Raw genomic sequence first — 15083 nt, forward strand, 5'->3', positions numbered from 1 at the left:
TAGTCTACTATGTTAACTAACTATAGTATACTATGTTAACTAACTATAGTCTACTATGTTAACTAACTATAGGGTTAAATCTGTTGATGATATTTAGTCTACTATGTTAACTAACTATAGGGTCACATCTGTCATGGAGGGTGGTCATATCTCCTGCTGTATAGAGATGTTTAGTTTATATGAATGTTTCATTTCCATATGCATTATCTTAGTGAATTCAGTTGAGTTGATTTAGTCAGTTGAGTTGATTCTCTGTAGAAGAGTTGATTTCATTTGAGTTGATTCTCTGTAGAAGAGTTGATTTCATTTGAGTTGATTCTCTGTAGAAGAGTAGATTTTTTAAATTTTTTTTTATTTTACCTTTATTTAACCAGGCAAGTCAGTTAAGAACAAATTCTTATTTTCAATGACGGCCTGGGAACAGTGGGTTAACTGCCTGTTCAGGGGCAGAACGGCAGATTTGTACCTTGTCAGCTTGGGGGTTTGAACTCGCAACCTTCCGGTTACTAGTCCAACACTCTAACCACTAGGCTACCCTGCCGCCTGTGATTTCAGTCAGTTGAGTTGATTCTCTGTAGAAGAGTTGATTTCAGTCAGTTTAGTTGATTCTCTGTAGAAGAGTTGATTCTCTGTAGAAGAGTTGATTTCAGTCAGTTTAGTTGATTCTCTGTAGAAGAGTTGATTCTCTGTAGAAGAGTTGATTCTCTGTACAAGAGTTGATTTCAGTCAGTGGAGTAGATTTTCTGTAGAAGAGTTGATTTCAGTCAGTGGAGTTGATTCTCTGTAGAAGAGTTGATTTCAGTCAGTGGAGTTGATTCTCTGTAGAAGAGTTGATTTCAGTCAGTTGAGTTGATTCTCTGTCTCTGTGTGTGTGTGTAGAAGTGTATCTACTGCCGTAAGCGCTGTGTGAGGCGTGGCCAGGGCGGGGGAGGGGCATGTATCCAGTGTTCGTGCGGTCGATGTCCCACCTCCTTCCACGTTACCTGTGCCCACGCCGCCGGGGTCACCATGGAGCCGGACGAGTGGCCTTACGTGGTGTCAATCACCTGCCACAGGCACCAATCACGGAGCTCGTCTGCTGTGAGTACTCAGAGCGGCTCGGCTTCGGTCCCTCCCACCACAGTAGGTAACACACACACACCAAGTAGACACACACACACACACCAAGTATACACACACAAGCACACACACACGGAAGTATAGACCGACACACACACCAAGTAGACATAGACACACACACACACACCAAGTAGACATAGACACACACACGGGAAGCATAGACCGACACACACACACACACACACTTTAAGACAGCTACACATCCATCCACATAAGCTGACCTAACAAGCACACCTACACCACGGTCCATCTCAGCCCTGCTGAACAGTTCCATTAGACACACACACACACACCTACACCACGGTCCATCTCAGCCCTGCTGAACAGTTCCATTAGACATAGACACACACACACACACCTACACCACGGTCCATCTCAACCCAGCTGAACAGTTCCATGTTCTTAATTAACAAACTCACTTTATTTGTCTTTTCCCAATGCCAGCTTTGAGCCTTGGTTACCATGGAGCTTTGAGGCTTGGTTACCATGGAGCTTTGAGCCTTGGTTACCATGGAGCTTTGAGGCTTGGTTACCATGGAGCTTTGAGCCTTGGTTACCATGGAGCTTTGAGGCTTGGTTACCATGGAGCTTTGAGCCTTGGTTACCATGGAGCTTTGATGCTTGGTTACCATGGAGCTTTGAGGCTTGGTTACCATGGAGCTTTGAGCCTTGGTTACCATGGAGCTTTGATGCTTGGTTACCATGGAGCTTTGATGCTTGGTTACCATGGAGCTTTGAGGCTTGGTTACCATGGAGCTTTGAGGCTTGGTTACCATGGAGCTTTGAGGCTTGGTTACCATGGAGCTTTGAAGCCTGGTTACCATGGAGCTTTGAGGCTTGGTTACCATGGAGCTTTGAGGCTTGGTTACCATGGAGCTTTGAGGCTTGGTTACCATGGAGCTTTGAGGCTTGGTTACCATGGAGCTTTGAGGCTTGGTTACCATGGAGCTTTGAGGCTTGGTTACCATGGAGCTTTGAGCCTTGGTTACCATGGAGCTTTGAGCCTTGGTTACCATGGAGTTTTGAGGCTTGGTTACCATGGAGCTTTGAGGCTTGGTTACCATGGAGCTTTGAGGCTTGGTTACCATGGAGCTTTGAGGCTTGGTTACCATGGAGCTTTGAGGCTTGGTTACCATGGAGCTTTGAGCCTTGGTTACCATGGAGCTTTGAGGCTTGGTTACCATGGAGCTTTGAGGCTTGGTTACCATGGAGCTTTGAGGCTTGGTTACAAATATAACTTTCTGCTAGTGACATACTCTGGTGTTTTATCCTCAGCCAGACGGTGATATCTCTCTTTCCTTCCATCTCTCTCTCTCTGTCTCTCTGTCTCTGTCTCTCTCTCTCAGCAGCGTGCAGCGTTTCAGAAGGACATCGTCCTGGGTCAGACCGTCATCTCCAAACACAAGAACCTGCGGTACTACAGTTCAAAGGTCACCCAGGTGACCTCCCAGACTTTCTATGAGGTCATGTTTGATGACGGATCCTTCAGCAACGACACCTACCCAGAGGACATAGTGGTGAGGAGGGATAGACAGACACACACACACACACACACACACACACACCCCCAGAGGACATAGTGGTGAGGAGGGATACACACACACACACACACACCCACCCAGAGGACACAGTGGTGAGGAGGGACACACACACACACACACACACACACACCCACCCAGAGGACATAGTGGTGAGGAGGGACACACACACACACACACACACCCCACCCAGAGGACATAATGGTGAGGAGGGACACCCCATTGAGCTCCTCTCTCCTGTCCTCCCAGAGCCGGGACTGTGCCTGTCTCGGTCCTCCAGAAGTAGGGGAGGCTGTCCAGGTGAAGTGGCCTGATGGACTCTTCTATGGAGCCAAATACCAGGGATCCAACACCTCGCATATGTACCAGGTACACACACACACACACACAGATACACACACACACAGATACACACACACACACACACAGATACAGACACACACACATATACACACATATACACACACACACACACACACACACACACACACACACACACACACACACACACACACAGTACCAGTCAAAAGTTTGGACACACCTACTCATTCAAGGGTTTCTTTATTTGGACTATGTTCTACATTGTAGAATAATAGTGAAGACATCAGAACTATGAAATAACACATATGGAATCATGTAGTAACCAAACGTTTTTTAAACAAATCAAAATATGTTATATTTGAGATTCTTCAAAGTAGTTACCCTTTGCCTCGATGACAGCTTTGCACACTCATGGCATTCTCTCAACCAGCTTCATGGTAGTCCCACCTGGAATGCATTTCAATTAACAGGTATCCCTTGTTAAAAGTGAATTTGTGGAATTTTTTTCCTTAACCTCTCTAGGGGGTGTGGGACGGTAGCGTCCCACCTGGCCAACATCCAGTGAAATTGCAAAAACAGAAATACTCATTATAAAAATTAATAACATGCAAGTGTTATACATCGGTTTAATGATTAACTTCTTGTTAATCCAACCGCGGTATCAGATTTCAAAAAGGCTTTACGGCGAAAGAAAACCATGCTATTATCTGAGAACAGCGCCCATCAGACAAGTCATTACAAACAGTTACCAGCCAAGTAGAGGAGATACACAAGTCAGAAGTGATAAAATGAATCACTTACCTTTGATGATCTTCATATGGTTGCGCACTCACAAGATTCCCATTTACTCAGTAAATGTTTGTTTTATTCGATAAAGTACCTCTTTATATCCACAACAGTCAAACGAAAAATCCGAAAAGTATCAGTAAAGTTCGTTAGAAACATGTCAAACAATGTTTATAATCAATCCTCAGGTTGTTTTTTCGTCATAATAATCAACAATATTTCAACCGGACAAAAGCTTCGTCAATATAAAAGGAAAACAAGAAAGGCTCTCAGTCGCGTGCATGAAAAACCTCTGGGACACGGCAGTGTCCACTCATTCAGACTGCTCTTACTCCCTCATTTTTCAGAATACAAGCCTGAAACAATTTCTAAAGACATCTTCTAGTGGAAGCCATAGGAAGTGCAATTTGAGTCCTAAGTCAATGGAAAACTACAAACATAAAAAAATCCCACTTCCTGAATGGATTTTTCTCAGGTTTTCACCTGCCATTTCAGTTATGTTATACTCACAGACATTATTATAACAGTTTTAGAAACTTTGGAGTGTTTTCTATCCAAATATACTAATTGTATACATATCCTAGCTTCTGGGCCTGAGTAGCAGGCAGTTTACTTTGGGCACGCTTTTCATCCGGAGGTGAAAATAGTGCCCCCTACCCCTTGTGAGGTTAATGCGTTTGAGCCAATCTGTTACGGGTGGTATACAGAAGACAGCCCTATTTGGTAAAAGACGCAAGTCCATATTATGGCAAGAACAGCTCAAATCAGCAAAGAGAAACGACAGTCCATCATTACTTTAAGACATGAAGGTCAGTCAGTTCAGAAAATTAAGAACTTTGAAAGTTTCTTCAAGTGCAGTCGCAAAAACCATCAAGCGCTATGATGAAACTGGCTCTCATGAGGACCGGCACAGGAAAGGAAGACCCAGAGTTACCTCTGCTGCAGAGGATACGTTTATTAGAAGTAACGGCACCTCAGACTGCAGCCCAAATAAATGCTTCACAGAGTTCTAAAAAACAGACACATCTCAACATCAACTGTTCAGAGGAGACTGCGTGAATCAGGCCTTCATGGTCCAATTGCTGCGTCCTGGACACACATACACTTATTTGACTTTCGTGACACACTGCAGCCATTACTTAAAGGTGTTAGACCAGAACCAGAACCAAGACAGGACACACTGCAGCTGTTACATACAGATGTTAGACCAGAACCAGAACCAAGACAGGACACAATGCACCCATACAGGTGTTAGACCAGAACCAGAACCAAGACAGGACACACTGCAGCCATACAGGTGTTAGACCAGAACCAGAACCAAGACAGGACACACTGCAACCATTACATACAGGTGTTAGACCAGAACCAGAACCAAGACAGGACACACTGCAGCTGTTACATACAGGTGTTAGACCAGAACCAGAACCAAGACTGGACACACTGCACCCATACAGGTGTTAGACCAGAACCAGAACCAAGACAGGACACACTGCAGCCGTTACATACAGGTGTTAGACCAGAACCAGAACCAAGACAGGACACACTGCACCCATACAGGTGTTAGACCAGAACCAGAACCAAGACTGGACACACTGCACCCATACAGGTGTTAGACCAGAACCAGAACCAAGACAGGACACACTGCAACCATTACATACAGGTGTTAGACCAGAACCAGAACCAAGACAGGACACACTGCACCCATACAGGTGTTAGACCAGAACCAGAACCAAGACAGGACACACTGCAGCCGTTACATACAGGTGTTAGACCAGAACCAGAACCAGGACAGGACACAGGGCAGTAAACGGAACTCACTCAACTTTTGTCATCTTTAGTCCCCTGAACTCAGTGACTTTAACCAGTCTGTAAGTTCTATGTAGAGAGAGAGAGAGAGACTGGCAAAGAGAGGGAGAGGATTGAGAAAACAGATGGAGAGAGATGGCGAGAGAGAGAGGGAGTGCGTGAGAGATGATGGAGGAGAATGAGGTGGCGATGATCTGCATTATTTAAACATGATGAAATATTCACCAAGTAAAGATGGTGGAGAAACAACCACTTAAGTCTCCAGTTTGGTTTAGTTCTCTCTCTGTGGGAACGCGTGTTATGTTGCACAACTGCCTCTGACGCACGGGGGGCTGCTCTGTGACGACGGTTTAGAAAAGTGTTAACGGGGGAAAAAAAACTTCCTCCACACGTTTAGGTGGAGAGAGGTGGGGAGAGGTGGGTTGAGGTGGCGAGAGATGGGTTAAGGTGGAGAGATGGGTTAAGGTGGAGAGAGATGGGTTAAGGTGGAGATAGGTGGGTTAAGGTGGAGAGAGGTGGGTTAAGGTGGAGAGAGGTGGGTTAAGGTGGAGAGAGGTGGGTTAAGGTGGAGAGTTGTGGGTTGAGGTGGAGAGTTGTGGGTTGAGGTGGAGAGAAGTGGAGAGTTGTGGGTTGAGGTGGAGAGAGGTGGGTTGAGGTGGAGAGAAGTGGAGAGAGGTGGGTTGAGGTGGAGAGAGGTGGGTTGAGGTGGAGAGAAGTGGAGAGAGGTGGGTTGAGGTGGAGAGAAGTGGAGAGAGGTGGGTTGAGGTGGCGAGAGGTGGGTTGAGGTGGGTTAAAGTAGAGAGGGGGTTGAGGTGGAGAGAGGTGGGTTAAGGTGGAGAGGTGGGTTGAGGTGGGTTAAGGTAGAGAGGGGATTGAGGTGGAGAGAGGTGGAGAGAGGTGGAGAGAGGTGGAGAGAAGTGGAGAGAGGTGGGTTGAGGTGGAGAGAGGTGGAGAGAGATGGGTTGAGGTGGAGAGATGGGTTGAGGTGGAGAGAAGTGGAGAGAGGTGGGTTGAGGTGGAGAGAAGTGGAGAGAGGTGGGTTGAGGTGGAGAGAGGTGGAGAGAGGTGGGTTGAGGTGGAGAGAGGTGGGTTGAGGTGGAGAGAGGTGGGTTGAGGTGGAGAGAGGTGGGTTGAGGTGGCGAGAGGTGGGTTGAGGTGGAGAGAGGTGGGTTGAGGTGGAGAGAGATGGGTTGAGGTGGCGAGAGGTGGGTTAAGGTGGAGAGAGGTGGGGAGAGTTGACGAGAGTTGGGTTAAGGTGGAGAGAGTTGGGTTGAGGTGACGAGAGTTGGGTTAAGGTGGAGAGAGGTGGGTTGAGGTGGCGAGAGGTGGAGAGAGGTGGGTTAAGGTGGAAAGAGGTGGAGAGAGGTGGAGAGAGGTGGGTTAAGGTGGAGAGAGGTAGGTTGAGCTGACGAGAGGTGGGTTAAGTTGGAGAGAGGTTGGGAGAGTTGACGAGAGTTTGGTTAAGGTGGGGAGAGATGGGTTGAGGTGACGAGGTGGGTTGAGGGGACGAGGTGGGTTGAGGGGACGAGGTGGGTTGAGGTGACGAGGTGGAGAGAGGTGGGTTGGGTTGGAGAGAGGTGGGTTGAGGTGGAGAGAGGTGGAGAGAGGTGGGTTGAGGTGGAGAGAGTTGGGTTGAGGTGGGTTGAGGTGGAGAGAGGTGGGTTAAAGTAGAGAGGGGGTTGAGGTGGAGAGAGGTGGGTTAAAGTAGAGAGGGGGTTGAGGTGGAGAGAGGTGGGTTAAGGTGGAGAGAAGTGGAGAGAGGTGGGTTGAGGTGGAGAGAGGTGGGTTGAGGTGGAGAGAGGTGGGTTGAGGTGGAGAGAGGTGGGTTAAGGTGGAGAGAAGTGGAGAGAGTTGGGTTGAGGTGGAGAGGTGGAGAGAGGTGGGTTGAGGTGGAGAGAGTTGGGTTGAGGTGGGTTGAGGTGGAGAGAGGTGGGTTAAGGTAGAGAGGGGATTGAGGTGGAGAGAGGTGGGTTGAGGTGGAGAGAGGTGGGTTAAGGTGGAGAGAAGTGGAGAGAGTTGGGTTGAGGTGGAGAGGTGGAGAGGTGGGTTGAGGTGGAGAGAGTTGGGTTGAGGTGGGTTGAGGTGGAGAGAGGTGGGTTAAAGTAGAGAGGGGGTTGAGGTGGAGAGAGGTGGGTTAAAGTAGAGAGGGGGTTGAGGTGGAGAGAGGTGGGTTAAGGTGGAGAGAAGTGGAGGGAGGTGGGTTGAGGTGGGTTAAGGTAGAGAGGGGATTGAGGTGGCGAGAGGTGGGTTGAGGTGGAGAGAGGTGGGTTAAGGTGGAGAGAAGTGGAGAGAGTTGGGTTGAGGTGGAGAGTTGGGTTGAGGTGGAGAGTTGGGTTGAGGTGGAGAGTTGGGTTGAGGTGGAGAGTTGGGTTGAGGTGGAGAGAGTTGGGTTGAGGTGGAGAGAGTTGGGTTGAGGTGGAGAGAGTTGGGTTGAGGTGGAGAGAGTTGGGTTGAGGTGGAGAGAGTTGGGTTGAGGTGGAGAGAGTTGGGTTGAGGTGGAGAGAGTTGGGTTGAGGTGGAGAGAGTTGGGTTGAGGTGGAGAGAGTTGGGTTGAGGTGGAGAGAGTTGGGTTGAGGTGGAGAGAGGTGGGTTGAGATGGAGAGAAGTGGAGAGAGGTGGGTTAAGGTGGAGAGAGGTAGGTTGAGCTGACGAGAGGTGGGTTAAGTTGGAGAGAGGTTGGGAGAGTTGGAGAGAGGTTGGGAGAGTTGACGAGAGTTGGGTTAAGGTGGAGAGAGTTGGGTTGAGGTGACGAGAGTTGGGTTGAGGTGGCGAGAGGTGGAGAGAGTTGGGTTGAGGTGACGAGAGTTGGGTTAAGGTGGAGAGAGGTGGGTTGAGGTGGCGAGAGGTGGAGAGAGGTGGGTTAAGGTGGAAAGAGGTGGAGAGAGGTGGGTTAAGGTGGAGAGAGGTAGGTTGAGCTGACGAGAGGTGGGTTAAGTTGGAGAGAGGTTGGGAGAGTTGACGAGAGTTGGGTTAAGGTGGGGAGAGGTGGGTTGAGGTGACGAGGTGGGTTGAGGGGACGAGGTGGGTTGAGGTGACGAGGTGGAGAGAAGTGGAGAGAGGTGGAGAGAGGTGGAGAGAGGTGGGTTGAGGTGGAGAGAGGTGGGTTGAGGTGGAGAGAGGTGGGTTAAGGTGGAGAGAGGTGGGTTAAGGTGGAGAGAGGTGGGTTAAGGTGGAGAGAAGTGGAGAGAGGTGGGTTGAGGTGGAGAGAGGTGGCGAGAGGTGGGTTAAGGTGGAGAGTGGTGGCGAGAGGTGGGTTGAGGTGGAGAGAGGTGGGTTGAGGTGGAGAGAGGTGGGTTGAGGTGGAGAGAGGTGGATTAAGGTGGAGAGAGGTGGGTTAAGGTGGAGAGAGATGGGTTAAGGTGGAGAGAGGTGGCGAGAGGTGGGTTAAGGTGACGAGGTGGGTTGAAAGGACGAGGTGGGTTGAGGTGGAGAGAAGTGGAGAGAGGTGGGTTGAGGTGGAGAGAGGTGGCGAGAGGTGGGTTAAGGTGGAGAGTGGTGGAGAGAGGTGAGTTAAGGTGGCGAGAGGTGGGTTGAGGTGGCGAGAGGTGGGTTAAGGTGGAGAGAGGTGGGTTGAGGTGGAGAGAGGTGGGTTGAGGTGGAGAGGTGGCTTAAGGTGGAGAGAGAGGTGGGTTGAGGTTGGTTAAGGTGGAGAGAGGTGAGTTAATGTGGAGAGAGGTGGGTTAATGTGGAGAGAGGTGGGTTAAGGTGGAGAGAGAGGTGGGTTAAGGTGGAGAGAGAGGTGGGTTAAGGTGGAGAGAGAGGTGGAGAGAGGTGGGTTAAGGTGGAGAGTTGGGTTAAGGTGGATTAAGGTGGAGAGAGGTGGGGAGAGAGGTGGAGAGGGGTGGGTTAAGGTGGAGAGGGGTGGGTTAAGGTGGAGAGGGGTGGGTTAAGGTGGAGAGGGGTGGGTTAAGGTGGAGACGGGTGGGTTAAGGTGGATTAAGGTGGAGAAAGGTGGGGAGAGAGGTGGAGAGGGGTGGGTTAAGGTGGAGAGGGGTGGGTTAAGGTGGAGAGGGGTGGGTTAAGGTGGAGAAAGGTGGAGAAAGGTGGGGAGAGGGGTGGGTTAAGGTGGAGACGGGTGGGTTAAGGTGGATTAAGGTGGAGAGGGGTGGGTTAAGGTGGAGAGGGGTGGGTTAAGGTGGAGAGGGGTGGGTTAAGGTGGAGAGGGGTGGGTTAAGGTGGAGAGGGGTGGGTTAAGGTGGAGAGGGGTGGGTTAAGGTATGCCTAAACCACTCTCTGATGCAGGTACTGCTCAGTGATGCCAGATGGGAGGTTTTATAATGTGTAAATTGTCCTTTTAATAGCTTTAAGAGGTAGATGGAGGTTTAATCATATGTAATAACTTTAAGAGGTAGATGGAGGTTTAATCATATGTAATAACTTTAATAGGTAGATGGAGGTTTAATCATATGTAATAACTTTAATAGGTAGATGGAGGTTTAATAACTTTAATAGGTAGATGGAGGTTTAATCATATTTAATAACTTTAAGAGGTAGATGGAGGTTTAATCATATTTAATAACTTTAAGAGGTAGATGGAGGTTTAATCATATTTAATAACTTTAATAGGTAGATGGATAGACACAAGGTTTAATAGCTTTGATAGTAACTTAACATTAGTATTAAGTAGTGGTCAGATATTAAATCAACATTTCATCTAACCATGAGGAAGAGTGTGTAGAAATGTATCACATTTATGGACAGAAACTGAATATAACTGGATTATATAATATCCACAGAATACATTGATGTGTATTAAGGTCTGTGTCTGTGTCATGTATGTATGTATGTATGTATGTATGTATGTCTGTGTGTGTGTGTGTGTATGTATGTATGTGTGTCTGTGTATGTGTGTGTGTGTCTGTGTCATGTATGTATGTATGTGTGTGTGTGTGGTTTCCCAGGTGGAGTTTGAGGATGGTTCCCAGGTGGTAGCTAAGCGAGAGGATGTCTATACTCTGGATGAAGACCTTCCCAAAAAGGTGAAAGGGCGACTCGTAAGTACTGCCCTCGCTGAACATCTACTGGCCTGTGTGGTCCTGTGTTGTTTATAGTGTGATACGATGCTATTATACACTACATGACCAAAAGTATGTGGATAGATATAGATATATACTATACTAGAATGTATAGACTCTGATCTATATACTATACTAGACTGACTATGGACTCTGATCTATATACTATACTAGACTGACTGTATGGACTCTGATCTATACTACTATACTAGACTGACTGTATCTACTATACTAGACTGACTGTATGGACTCTGATCTATACTACTATACTAGACTGACTGTATCTACTAGACTGACTGTATCTACTATACTAGACTGACTGTATCTACTAGACTGACTGTATCTACTATACTAGACTGACTGTATCTACTATACTAGACTGACTGTATCTACTATACTAGACTGACTGTATCTACTATACTAGACTGACTGTATCTACTATACTAGACTGACTGTATCTACTATACTAGACAGACTGTATAGACTCTGATCTATATACTATACTAGACTGACTGTATAGACTCTGATCTATATACTATACTAGACTGACTGTATCTACTAGACTGACTGAATGGACTCGGATCTATATACCATACTACTATACTAGACTGACTGTATATACTATACTAGACTGACTATGGACTCAGATCTATATACTATACTACTATACTAGACTGACTGTATCTACTATACTAGACTGACTATGGACTCAGATCTATATACTATACTTGACTCACTGTATGGATTGATCTACAGTGGGGCAAAAAAGTATTTAGTCAGCCACCAATTGTGCAAGTTCTCCCACTTAAAAATATGAGAGAGGCCTGTAATTTTCATCATAGGTACACTTCAACTATGACAGACAAAATGAGAACAAAAATCCAGAAAATCACATTGTAGGATTTTTAATGAATTTATTTGCAAATTATGGTGGAAAATAAGTATTTGGTCACCTACAAACAAGCAATATTTCTGGCTCTCACAGACCTGTAACTTCTTCTTTAAGAGGCTCCTCTGTCCTTTACTTGTTACCTGTATTAATGGCACCTGTTTGAACTTGTTATCAGTATAAAAGACACCTGTCCACAACCTCAAACAGTCACACTACAAACTCCACTATGGCCAAGACCAAAGAGCTGTCAAAGGACACCATACTAGACTGACCAGATCTACTATACTAACTGACTGTGTCTACTATACTAGACTGACTGTATCTACTATACTAGACTGACTGTATCTACTATTCTAGACTGACTGTATCTACTATTCTAGACTGACTGTATCTACTATACTAGACTGACTGTATCTACTATACTAGACTGACTGTATCTACGGTACTAGACTGACTGTATAGACTCTGATCTATATACTATACTACTATACTAGACTGACTGTATCTACTATACTAGACTGACTGTATCTACTATACTAGACTGACTGTATCTACTATACTAGACTGACTGTATAGACTCTGATCTATATACTATACTACTATACTAGACTGACTGTATCTACTATACTAGACTGACTGTATCTACTATACTAGACTGACTGTATCTACTATACTAGACTGACTGTATAGACTCTGATCTATATACTATACTACTATACTAGACTGACTGTATATACTATACTAGACTGACTATCTATGGTACTAGACTGACTGTATGGACTCTGACTCTATGTACCACATTTGTACCTGTATGTTTATCTCCTTCTCTCCTCTCTCCTTCTCTCCAGTCGACGGCATCCAGCATGCGTTTCCAGGACGCCTTCTTCACGACCCAGGGAGAGAGGAAGAGACAGAGAACGCCCAACTCCCGTTTCCAGAAAGACTATGTGGCCCTCCCAGGCCTCCTTACCGCCAGCCAGAGCACATGGGAGCCCCGCAGCCCTAAAGGGAAATGATAGAGGGGTGGAGAGGTGGATGGAGTGATGACAAATGAATGCACTGATGTATGTGTGCGTGGGTGTAGCTGTGTGTGTGTGTCGGGGGGGGGGGGGGGGGGGGGGGGGTAGGAAAGAGGGCTGGGCAGAGGACCATTTTGATTGGACTGTATCGTCCTGAAGAAAGGTTATCATGCGCGTTGTGGTGGTTACCCAGTGCTTTCTCATAAGTCAGGGAATTCAAAACAACAACAACAAATATTTGTCACCTGAGTTGCATTTTTTTTTTTTTATAATAAAAAGACAAACATGTTTTTCTTTGTATATTTACAAAAACAAACGGAGCTTCTTCTACTTCTAAACAAGACTACAATACAGTAACGTTTTGGAATCTGTTGTATCTACATGAGGATTTGGAATCTGTTGTGTCTACATGAGGATTTGGAATCTGTTGTGTCTACATGAGGATTTGGAATCTGTTGTATCTACATGAGGATTTGGAATCTGTTGTATCTACATGAGGATTTGGAATCTGTTGTAATCTACATGAGGATTTGGAATCTGTTGTGTCTACATGAGGATTTGGAATCTGTTGTATCTACATGAGGATTTGGAATCTGTTGTATCTACATGAGGATTTGGAATCTGTTGTATCTACATGAGGATTTGGAATCTGTTGTATCTACATGAGGATTTGGAATCTGTTGTATCTACATGAGGATTTGGAATCTGTTGTATCTACATGAGGATTTGGAATCTGTTGTATCTACATGAGGATTTGGAATCTGTTGTATCTACATGAGGATTTGGAATCTGTTGTATCTACATGAGGATTTGGAATCTGTTGTAATCTACATGAGGATTTGGAATCTGTTGTATCTACATGAGGATTTGGAATCTGTTGTATCTACATGAGGATTTGGAATCTGTTGTGTCTACATGAGGATTTGGAATCTGTTGTATCTACATGAGGATTTGGAATCTGTTGTGTCTACATGAGGATTTGGAATCTGTTGTATCTACATGAGGATTTGGAATCTGTTGTATCTACATGAGGATTTGGAATCTGTTGTATCTACATGAGGATTTGGAATCTGTTGTATCTACATGAGGATTTGGAATCTGTTGTAGCTACATGAGGATTTGGAATCTGTTGTATCTACATGAGGATTTGGAATCTGTTGTGTCTACATGAGGATTTGGAATCTGTTGTGTCTACATGAGGATTTGGAATCTGTTGTGTCTACATGAGGATTTGGAATCTGTTGTATCTACATGAGGATTTGGAATCTGTTGTGTCTACATGAGGATTTGGAATCTGTTGTAGCTACATGAGGATTTGGAATCTGTTGTATCTACATGAGGATTTGGAATCTGTTGTGTCTACATGAGGATTAGGAATCTGTTGTATCTACATGAGGATTTGGAATCTGTTGTGTCTACATGAGGATTTGGAATCTGTTGTGTCTACATGAGGATTTGGAATCTGTTGTGTCTACATGAGGATTTGGAATCTGTTGTGTCTACATGAGGATTTGGAATCTGTTGTATCCACATGAGGATTTGGAATCTGTTGTATCTACATGAGGATTTATTTTTTAATATGAATGCATCCCCAGTCCCAGCCTGTGGCCCAAATGGCACCCTATTCCCTATATACTGGGCCCTGGTTTAAAAGTAGTGCACTTCTATAAGGGAATAAGGTGCTATTTGGGAGGCTGTCCCAGTGTTTTCCCTCTCCGCATGTCAGCTGTCTTCTGCTACTTCTTCTCCTCGGCCGCGTCTCCATACTCTCAGAGCGGCTTCCTCTCCTCATTTCCTTGTATACTCGTCTCCTTTCCTTGTATCCTCCATTTCACACTGACCCCGAAAGGACTGGACAGGCGAAGGCGAACACGCGAAAGACATCGGACCGTTTTTGACATTGCTTTAATTTGTCTGGGTCTTGCCAGATCAGTGCAGATTAAGTCGAGGGGGTTGAGGAAAAAGGAGACGAGAAGAGGAAGCAACCAGAGTTGCTACTGTCGCTGTGTTGAATAAAAACACGGTGATCTAATTATTTAATTTAATATTTGTATTTATTTTTGGGGCCTTTCAAAAAAGTTAAAGTATTGCTAACTGCTGTAAGGAAACCAATAAATAACTTCCATGTCCTGCTTTGTTTGTTATGATTTGACGAGGCAGGAGGGAGCGATGAGGCAGGAGGGAGCGATGAGGCAGGAGGGAGCGATGAGGCAGGAGGGAGCGATGAGGCAGGAGTGAGCGTGTTGTTGTATAGTAGAATGAATGATTTGACGAGGCAGGAGTGAGCGACGAGGCAGGAGTGAGCGACGAGGCAGGAGTGAGCGACGAGGCAGGAGTGAGCGTGTTGTATAGGTAGAATGAATGATTTGATGAGGCAGGAGTGAGCGTGTTGTTGTATAGTCAGAATGAATGATTTGACGAGGCAGGAGTGAGCGTGTTGTATAGTAGAATGAATGATTTGATGAGGCAGGAGTGAGCGTGTTGTATAGGTAGAATGAATGATTTGACGAGGCAGGAGTGAGCGTGTTGTATAGGTAGAATTAATGATTTGACGAGGCAGGAGTGAGCGTGTTGTATAGTAGAGTGA

General features: G+C 45.9%; 1 protein-coding gene across 11 annotated transcripts in view; it reads left to right on the forward strand.

Annotated features, from left to right (window-relative positions):
* Nucleotides 1-12569, forward strand: part of LOC110534600 (lysine-specific demethylase 4A) — a 55641-nt gene extending 43072 nt beyond the window's left edge. For 4 of the 11 annotated variants that reach the window (XM_036972593.1, XM_036972598.1, XM_036972596.1 and 1 more), the window contains exons 18-22: nt 880-1122; nt 2466-2636; nt 2907-3026; nt 10472-10564; nt 12326-12569. In XM_036972593.1, the coding sequence (XP_036828488.1) occupies nt 880-1122; nt 2466-2636; nt 2907-3026; nt 10472-10564; nt 12326-12493 (795 nt within the window). In that variant the 3' untranslated portion in view covers nt 12494-12569. The remainder of the gene's footprint in view (nt 1-879; nt 1123-2465; nt 2637-2906; nt 3027-10471; nt 10565-12325) is intronic. The other 7 variants (XM_036972599.1, XM_036972602.1, XM_036972604.1 and 4 more) reach the window with 4 other exon arrangements.
* Nucleotides 12570-15083: the final 2514 nt, after the last annotated feature.

This window comes from Oncorhynchus mykiss, unplaced genomic scaffold, assembly GCF_013265735.2.
Source record: "Oncorhynchus mykiss isolate Arlee unplaced genomic scaffold, USDA_OmykA_1.1 un_scaffold_182, whole genome shotgun sequence".
NCBI lineage: Eukaryota > Metazoa > Chordata > Actinopteri > Salmoniformes > Salmonidae > Oncorhynchus > Oncorhynchus mykiss.